Source organism: Aegilops tauschii, chromosome 5 (assembly GCF_002575655.3).
Source record: "Aegilops tauschii subsp. strangulata cultivar AL8/78 chromosome 5, Aet v6.0, whole genome shotgun sequence".
NCBI lineage: Eukaryota > Viridiplantae > Streptophyta > Magnoliopsida > Poales > Poaceae > Aegilops > Aegilops tauschii.
Genome location: NC_053039.3, coordinates 402,748,121 through 402,758,347, shown reverse-complemented (window position 1 = coordinate 402,758,347; position 10,227 = coordinate 402,748,121). Strand labels below are relative to the sequence as shown.

The following is a 10,227-nucleotide window of genomic DNA, read 5'->3' as shown; positions in this document are numbered from 1 at the left end:
GGTGGGGGCAAAAAAAATTCCTCGATAGTTATTTCCCAGGGTTTCAAGAGATTATAAAGGCGGGGGCTTTGAGAGACGATGGTGCGGAGTGCTAGGGAGCCCAAGTGGTCCCACACGACCATGCCCTGAGACGCGATCCAGGGCGCGTGGAGCCCACATGGCTCCCTTGATTGGCCTCCGGTGTCTTTCTTCGTCTTGATGTGAAAATTCCAAAAACATGCAGAAAAAAGTAGCAACTTCCCGGCTAGCGTCACAAGTAAGCTCCTTCCCGAGATGGCCTACGGGAGGCCCAACAGGCCTCAGCCCTGCCACGTACATGCGGGCATCAAGACTATACCTGACCATGGGCAACCCGGCCCGGACGGCCCGACCCGACCTGACACAAAAAAGCCCGACCCAACCCGGCCCGATCTTGCCCGCCGGCCGGGCCTGGGCCCGTCATATTTGCGATTTATTGAAGAGGTCCGGCCCAAAGCCTGATGGGCTTTTACATCGATGGGTCGGGCTTGGGCCTGGATTTTAGGCTCGATGGCCAGGCCTGGGCCTAGGTTTTCTTCGTCGGGCTTTGTCTGGCCCGAGGGATGGCCAGGTATAATCCAGACACAACACGACCCGGCATGGTTTAGGTGGTGTTTGGTTCTCTAGTCCTAGGACTTTTTCTAGTCCCAACTAAAAAGTCCCTAGTCCCTAAAAAGTCCCTCCCTGTTTGTTTCCAGAGACTAAAAAGTCCCTAGTCCCTTCCTAGAGGTTATTAAATGACCATGTTGCCCCTAATATATAGAAAAATAACAATCAAACAACACCATGGAGTGGCGGGCCAATGGGTGCATGGAGGGGCATTATTGGAAAAGTCCCAAAAAGTCCCAAAAAGACTCTCCTTGAGAGTCTTCTTCATTTAGTCCCAAATGCCTAGTTTAGTCCCTAAAAAGTCCCTCCCGTTTGGTAAAAAAGTCTCTAAGGGCAATGTCCAACGCGGACGCTAGCGGAGGGGCGCCAGGATAGGTATCCTGGTCAACTGGCAGTTCCGCTTTTAATTCCTGGCGTCGCTCAAGCATCGATGCAAGAAGTAGCAGCGAGCGCTTCAGCCACTTTTGCTTTGCGGGATAACATGCACCGATTTTATTAGCGCCTATAAACTAGCGCCTCGCGTTGAAACAAACCAACGCTTAGATAGTTTTCTGATTTTATGATATATTTTTATTTTCCTAAGCGCCCGTATAAGCGGCTTGCATTGAAGATGCCCTAAGAGGTACTTTTTCTAGTCCCTACACAAAAAAGTCCGTAGAAACAAACACCCCTTAAACGGTCCAGGCATGACACGACCCACCCACCGGCGGCAGGCGCACCCGTGATGGCGCCAATCCCGGAGCGTGGCAGCTTCCCTTTCTAGCCCTCCGCGGCCGGAGGCGCGGCGCCATGGCCAGGAACTCCCCGAGCGTCGGCGGCATCAAGCGGAGCTCCTCCGCGAGCCGAACATCCTCGTCGTCGGCAATGTCGGCCCAGCGCAGGCCGCGCTGCACCCAGGCCGGAGGAGCAGAGGACAGGGAAGCCGGATCCCTTCTCTGCCCGGCCACCACAGAGTCCATGGCGTTGGCGGAGGCGGACGGAACCATCAGGTCGCCGTGTATCCGCCTTGGTTACGTGCATTCAGGATTCCAGGTCTGGTGGTTCGGTATGTGCTTCTCGGCTCTTGCTGATTCCGCCGCTGTCGCATGGGCGGTTGAATGCATGAGAGAGCCCACGGCTGCTTATGTGCTTCACCGGCATTGTAAATCAACTTCAAGTTCAAGGAATCAAGGTACGGAACTGCTATATATAGAAGTCCAATTCCCTTGAAGTAATAATTTAATTTACTAATTTGACAAGGCATGATTATAATTTAGAAATCTAATGTCGCTCCTCCTTTAATGTTCCAATGATTGAAGGATGGAAAGGTAGAATACAATGAAAATAGACTTGTGTTTCAAGCCCATTGCTGAAAATGCAAATGCACCCGAGGAAATAGCTGCAAAGGTCATATCTGATGAGATCATCGACATGATCGACGATGGTACGTATTCTTGTGTGGTGCCTTTGGAACGATTATTATTTTCCTTGCACCCCTCATGTCCAAATCCTAGCTCAGCCCCTGATTGTTTGTGTTAGATGTAATAAACAGAAAATTACAGAGTGCATGAGATGCTTATAAGTTCCTTAGGTAATCATTCACGGTTCTTTCATGGAAACATATGATGTTACTGTTTGTTATTGGGGTTCAACAATTGTTTGGCAACGCAGGCTCTTGCCACCACTTGGATGATATGTACTGCTAGATCTAGCTGACTGAATGATGATGTGCATTGTCTGGTCATGGAAGTCGAGCTATATACATGTCAATAATACTGACTGGATTCCGATAAATTTCAGTCACATTAGAATAGTCACCTTCCCGAAGTGTTTCTATAAAATCTAAAGATACATTTCTGTCAAGAAACTAGCAGATGTATGAAAAATGTAGAGAGACACATGCTACTAATTGAAGAATAGTGCTCAAAATACTTTGTATGGTAAACACAATAGGCTCTGGCATCTGGGCATGCATTCATCAAAAGATTAAACCTTCCTCTACGCGAGGAAATCTTTGATAGACCGCAACTCTTTGATGGTATCTTTGATCAACATTCTACTCACGGGCATTTCCTGGGAGCAAGATACTCCGAGTCTAAGAAGTGAGGTCAGGCAGTCAATCCTTCTCTCGTCAGAAGGATCATACGTTCTTGAAAAAGTAGAAGAGTCATCTGTGGCTGGCGACCCCTTCTTGATGTGGGAAAAAAGCCGCATGTCAACAACGTCCATTACTCCACCATGTATGGCCATTTCAGCATACTTGTGGAGATTTAATCCTTGTATGAACATGCTATCGGTGGGCCTCTTCCCAGTTACAATTTCTAAGATGAGAATTCCGTAGCTGTACACATCTCCTTGTATAGAGATCACATTTCCAGCACCATACTCTATAACATTGAACATTTGAAGATATTAGCATTTCGGTGATGTAAACCGTTTTAAGGAAACATGGGGAAGAAAGTGAATCGGACAAACCTGGAGCAGCATACCCAATTGTCCCTCTAAATCCCATCGAGCTCGTAGAGTTTTGGGGAAAAGAGTTTCCCTCGGTAAGAATCCTAGCAAGTCCAAAGTCACCAACATGGGCTACCAAATCAACATCCAAAAGTACATTGCTTGGCTTAAGATCACAGTGAGCAATTGGTGCAGCGCCATAGGAGTGAAGATAATCCAGTGCATATCCCACATCCAGTAGTATGCTCACTCTTTTAAGGAGATCCAAATGCTTCTCCTCATTTTGGTCTGGATGCAACCAATCTTCTAGACTTCCATTAGGCATGAACTCAAAGACGATTGCTTTGAAGTCGTCCCCTTTGGAATCAATGCTTGAACACAATGTCATTATCTTGACAAGATTTCGATGTCGAGTGTTTCTGATTGCTTCGCATTCCACTGTGAAACTTTTGAGTGCACCCGGTGTTTGGAGTTTAAGTACTTTGATAGCAACAATATTTGCACTGTCACCCCTATCTCCGCCTAAGTTCCCTTTATATACAGAGCCAAAAGTGCCACTACCCAACAAGTTTGCTGTGGAGAAACCATTTGTTGCTTTTGCCAATGTAAGGTAAGGAACCGAAGGGTAGCCTTGGATACTTGCAGTCGAAGGGTTACGATTTGATCTTTGCTTGTTCCAAGCAAGCAGGAAAAAGACCAAGAAAATGACACCCAACACCGCAACTAGGGGAATAATGATTGTTTTCAATAGAAGTTTGTTCTTCTTTGATGATTCAAAAGAACATGGGGGCAGGTGAAGATCCTGGATTCCACCACAAAGTTTATCATTACCTTGCACTGAAACTGTAGTAGCATTCGTGAAGATACCGGTAAACGGCACTTCACCAATGAAGTTATTGAAGGAGAGGTTTAGATAGTGAAGTGTGTTGAGGTCCTCCAAAAACTTTGGCATTTGGCCTGATAATTTGTTGCTTGAGAGGTCTAGGATTTCTAAACCCTTCAGTCTGCTCAAGAGTGGCGGAATACTACCTTCCAGGAAATTGTTTTGAAGATATATGTTTTGGAGAATCTCGCAGTCACCAAGGGTAGGAGGGATTTCATGTGATAATCTATTTGACGCCGCTCGGAATTCTACAAGGTTTTTCAGATTTCCAATTTCAGACGGTATCGACCCCTCCAAACAATTATAGGAGAGATCCAAACCTAGAGAGAGTGTGCTGATGTTGAATAAACTACTGGGAATTATCCCTGTCAAGTTGTTGGTTGAGAAATCAATATTCAGCAAGGATGCCAAGTTCCCCACAGTACTTGGTATGCTACCGCTGAAAGTATTGTACCCGAGATACAAGTTGCTTAACTGAGTAAGATTTCCGATGGTCAACGGGACGCTCCCACTTAAATTGTTCCTTCCCAGGGACAGATCTCCCAAGTTGGTAAGGATGCTCAAAGAAGATGGAAGAGTTCCCGTGAGAAGATTATTCTCAAGGGATAGGACCTGCAACTGGAGAAGATTTCCAATTCTTTCAGGTATGTTCCCTAGTATCCGGTTACGAGAGAGGGACAGATATACGAGCGACGTTGACAGGTTAGAGATCGACGAAGGAAGCATCCCTCCTAATTCGTTTGAGGCCAAGTCCAGATATTGTAACTGGGAGCAATTGGATAAGGTGGACATGAAGTTCCAGTCACTTGGAGTCGTAGCTTGTAGCAGATTGTTCGAGAGAGCCAGCGATTCAAGATTCTGCAAGCCTCCAACCTCTGGAGGAACCGTGCCACTAAAGAAATTGTACCCGAGCTCAATTCTTTGCAGCTCGGAGGAATTTGCCAATATGGCAGGGACATGGCCATGAAACTGGTTGTAGCTCATGTAGAACAATTGGAGAAGAGGGAGGTTAGCGAATGCGCCTGCAGGTATCGTGCCACTGAGCGCGTTGCCAACAACGGATAATCCTTTCAAGGAAGAAATGTTCCATATTGGAGGAGGGATGAGTCCAGAAAGGTTGTTAAACTGGAGCGAAAGCAAAGAGAGGCGGGGCATGCAACCAAAAGATGATGGAATGGCCCCTGACAGAGTGTTGTTCCCAAGGTTGAGTGTTTGGAGCGAAGACAGGTTGGCTATCGACGGCGGAATCTGCCCCGACAAATTGTTGGCGAAAAGGTTGAGGATCTCTAGATTTTCCAGGGAGCCTATCTGGACAGGGATCTCACCTTGGAGGAGGTTATTCCTGAGATTGAGGACCCGCAGCTTAGTGCACCTTCCCAAAGCTGCCGGGATGCTTCCTTGGAGGGCATTCAGGCTGAGGTTCAGCACCTGCAGCCTGCTCAGCCGACCAAGCTCCGGCGGCACCTGCCCGCCAAGGTCGTTGTCACCAAGGTTGAGTGTCCTGAGGAAGGTGAGGTTGCCCAAGAACGGCGAGACGCGTCCCCCCGCCAGGTGGGACGAGTTGAGGTTAAGCGCGACGACCCTCTCGGGGTGTCGACGGCCGCAAGTGACTCCTCGCCACCTGCACAGGGGGTTGGACGTGTTCCATGAAGACAGAGCACCTGCCGGATCCGAAAGCTCCGACTTGAACAAGAGGAGATTGAGCTCGTCGGCCGGGCCACTGCTGCTAAGCACGGCCAGCGACGCGGCCGTCGCACACGAGCAGAGCCACACCGAGAGGCATTGTAACGCCACCGCCCGCATCATGCGGGGGAAAGGACACGACGGAGCTTGCATCGGTCGTAGGATAGATAGCAGTAGCTTTGGTTAATGGCCACAACTCACGAAGTTCTGCTGGGAAGACGAGAAGTGATGGTGTACGGTGGTGCAGCCTTGCAGCAAGCTACTAGTAGAGAGATACACGCATCTATAGCCCTGTCTGTAGTCAAGTAAGCGTGTCAAATGCCTGGACGTCAATGGTCCGGTCTTCGGTTCACATTGATGATGTTGGTTCGACGCTGAAGTATGAACGTCGTCCCTCGAGATGCTAGCGCTGCAAACTTGACTGGAGTCGTTGGAGTTTAGAAAGTCTTGTCCCCTGACCTAGCGTGTGCAAGAACCGGCCGGGCTGTAGTCCAACGCCAGAGAGCAGGTAACACTAGATAGAGAGACACGGGACAACAGGCAGGACACCGTTTAATTGTCTCTGTAGCCGGCCATCCTGCGGTTTTCCCGTCGATGACTAGCTACCACTCAATTAACGGGGTGTGGCTATGGTTTCTGCATCTGGACAGCAGGACCCCGAGTCTTCGGTCAATCCTATGACTAGGAATAGCCTTTCCTAACAGTGAGATTCCATCGACTAGGGGAGGGGCACCGTTTTCCCATTCGCTGGGGCAAGGGCTATCTGGCGGTTACCCGCCCAAGAAGATCCCGTCGGTCACTTTCCGAGAGGTACCGTGATACCGCCGGAAGGATCCTGTGAGAAGAAGCTTTATGCTTTGGTACCCTTTAAACTAAAGTTCCATGGGCATAGAACAAATTCTATAGATTTCAGATTTCACACCGTATCCTTCAACTTTTATAGAAACATAAAATAAACTTTGGGAAGGAAAATAAACAGCACAAGCATCATCTTCGGTGTGTCGAAAGTGCTGTTTATTTTACTTTTACTTTTTATATGCAGACATTTTCCACCCATTTACCCCCTTCATTACAATATAGACCTTAAAGTTGCAACTTTGACCTTTATTTTTTCATATCAATATATATTTCTTATAAAAAATTATGATTACATTGATTGTTCATATCCTCCTCACAAGAAAGTTACCTTGTCTTTTAATTCTTGTTTGAATATTCAATTAGATCTGTTTTTAAAGAGTTTTTTAATAAATTAATGGCCATCCCGCTCTTAACCCTAGGACTGCGGCAATCAATGCCCATTTACATGCTTCTCTATCGATTGCCGGCGCCTAAGATTTTTTTTTATGTTGCTCATTGTTTACAAGCTGCGTCAATTAATCGGATCAGAGGGAGGTCTAATTTTGTTTTGAGTTGATAGTACTAAATATTTACCGAGCACATGATGGTATAGTACAATTATTTACTGAGCACACAATGGTGAGAGATTTTTATTTGTTGTAGTTTTCTTCAGCATACTAATACGTGTCTCATTTCTATACTTACAAATGAAGGGAGAATCATTTCTTCCTTCCTATTCTTTCATACAAATGTGAAAATTGTACTATTGTATGATTATTTTTTGCATACTACAAAAAGGTGCAATCTTAGTGCAAAGTTGTGTGCAAGTTTTTTTAAATCTTTTTATTTACTCTCAATGAATAATTCCATTGCCACTAATTCATTATTTCTTATCAAACTTTATTACTTGATTCAATTCTAGTTATTATTTTATTTTATTATTTTTCAAGGGTAAGTCCAATGTCATTAATTCATTCCTTGTTAGGAAACATTTTTTTTTGCCAGAATTCCATTATTATATGCTTATTATTGCATATTTTCAAAACGTGCAATTTATGTGTATATTGTGGGCAAATTTTGTCATTGTTTTTTGAATTTTTTTGTTTCCTTTCTTCTTAAAAGGTAATACCAATACCACTAATTCATTCTTTCTTAGAAAACCTGATTATCTTGATTTTATTTTATTTTTTCGTTTTCTTTCTTCCTAAAAGGTCATTCCAATTCCACTATTTTTTCTTGAAAGTTCATTATTTCAATTTTTTACTCCCCCCGTTCCTAAGTATAAGTATTTTTAGACATTTCAAATTGACTACAACATATGGATGTATATAGACACATTTTAGAGTGTAGATTCACTTATTTTGCTCCGTATGTAGTTACTTGTTGGAATCTCTTAAAAGACTTATATTTGGGAACGGAGGGAGTGGTTTTTATTTCATTTCTCTTTCTTCTTAGAGGTAATACCAAAGCCACTAATTCATTCTTTCTCAGGAAACTTCATTATTTTTACTTTGCCTTATTTTTATTTCTTTTTTATTTCTTTTTTAATTGTAATACCAATGCAGCAAATACATTTCTTATTACGAAACTTCTTTCTTACGCAACTATATAAATTATTTTTATTTCTGGGTAAATTGTGTGCAACTTTTGTCATCATTTTATTTAATTTTTAATATTTTCTTTCTTTTTAAGGATAATACTAGTTCCACTAATTTATTTTTTCCTTTTAAGGTACCACCAATGCCACTAATTAATTCTTCCTTGGAAAACTTCTTTTTTTGCTTCTTTTTTTTCATTTATTGTTTAAGGTGACACCACCATGGGTATTATAATTTCAGGCTTTTTCTTCTTTTGGTTTTTAGGGTTAACAGCTCACGGTAATTAAAACCATGATAATTATGAAAATCACGATATTCTAAGAATACTTAGGAAATATTTTGTTATCAAATAGGGCGTTAGTTATATATGATAGGGGAGTTGTGTGGTTGGAAGGGCATCTAATCATAATGTGATGAATTAGACAGGACTAGATTAATACACGATCCAACTTTCAATGAAAATAGCAAACAAACAGGAGCATGCCAGAGAGAAACATACATACAGATGCTAAAATAGGAATGCCAGATTTGACCCTACATGCGAAGAGACATCCTGTGAGTGTCAAATTAGCTAGAGCTAGGGATGAATCAAGTGGGGGTGGAGGGGTGTGTGTGTGTGTGGGGGGGGGGGGGGGGGGGGGCTGTGCAGCCTTAGTACGACCGACAGGCTCGACTGAGACAAGTTTTCATTAGTGAGGTGACCCAAATTTTGTTTCCATTTGACTGACCTGTAGCCAGTCCCGATGAAAGCAGGGGTTTGTTGCTCTTCAGAAGAAAAATACTAATGTATCAGTAGGACCAGTTGTTGAGCTATACTAAAATTATTTTTCAGAGGTTTCTAAGAAAAAGTATTTGTTGAGACATACCTAAAAAATATTGTATCCAAATTATTTTGGTTCTTCTCATCCTAACAAGACAATCTAAGCACAATGTAGCAGAGTAACAACCTAACAGATATGGTCGTAAAGATAAATGATTTGCTTGGCGCTCGCTCCGCCGCGCACATGTCCTTTCATCATTCCTTCCCACGCACGCCCTTTCCCACCGTTCCTTAATCTCATCCTTCACAATCATATTCCCCCATGACTCCTTCTCTCTTCTGAACCCCCACCCCTCCTTTGGACGCCTATCTTTGGCAGATGTGCACCCATGGAGCCATGAGTCATAGATGAGTGATTTGGTGGAGCTTGAGGTCACACCACCAAGCTCCAAAAAGGCATTGAGAGCATGGGGAATGGGTCCAGTGTCACCCAATCTGAGGCCGATGGGGTTTTGGCAAGTCGGATTCATCACTTGTGTGCCCGGTCCAGCCAAGGCGATGCCTGCATTGATGATGGTAGTGAAAATTGGGGGTTTAATGTTGCTTACGTTGTTTAGAAATATTACAAGCTCAATATGGATTTTCTACATACACACACGTGACATGCGACGATGACATTGGATTATCTGTTGCATATATTGTGTTTGGAGATGCAAGTTGTATTTGTGTTGTTGTGAGCTTTGACTTCTATATACATTCCAGATTTTTTTTTCCTCAACGATTCGCTGCAATCAATGGGAATGTGTTGCATACACAAGTTTTTGCTGCATGGATATGTTTGACATTGTTGCGACATTTTTGTTGCATGTTTTTTCTTGTTCTAAATAGAAAATGTTGCGTTGGTGTTGCATGCATAGAAAAGGAAATATTGCACGTTGAGGTTTTCTATTTCAAAGATTGGATGCTCCAAATTGATCACTTAAGTCAGATCTAACAGCCGCAAAGGCGGCGGATCGGTGAATAAAAGTAGTCGGCAGAAGCCTAGCATTGGCAATACAAATGTTTGACAAAATACAAGTTGGGTGGAAACCTTGTAACGAGGAATTTGTTGTGCCTCTAATAATAAAAACAGAACCTGCGTCTGGGGGAAAGATCTCTATGTCCGTTATGGGCGGCATCGTCCCATGCTATGTATCGCCACATGTGTTGGTAGTTGAAGCGTGTAGGCACGCAGAGTGGATGGAACCTGGTAGCAGCTGGAGGAGTGCCATTCCTTCATAACAAGAAAAAAGTGGAGTGCCATTTCCATTCAACAACGTTGCTATGTTGTTCGGACAACATCAGCAAAGCATGGCATATTGAGGATCGAGTTCATCTTTTTATCATACTCAATCTTGCTTAGAGGC

The 10,227-nt window shown here is 44.0% G+C and overlaps 1 protein-coding gene across 1 annotated transcript; it reads right to left on the bottom strand.

Moving 5' to 3' along the window:
- Positions 1-2,394: 2,394 nt before the first annotated feature.
- Positions 2,395-5,884, bottom strand: LOC109783013 (receptor kinase-like protein Xa21). Its single transcript, XM_020341641.4, has 2 exons — positions 3,082-5,884; positions 2,395-2,993 (listed from the first exon to the last, which is right to left on the bottom strand). The coding sequence occupies exons 1-2, from the start codon at positions 5,777-5,779 to the stop codon at positions 2,605-2,607; spliced, it is 3,087 nt and encodes a 1,028-aa protein (XP_020197230.1). The 5' UTR covers positions 5,780-5,884; the 3' UTR covers positions 2,395-2,604.
- Between the last annotated feature and the right edge of the window lie 4,343 nt (positions 5,885-10,227).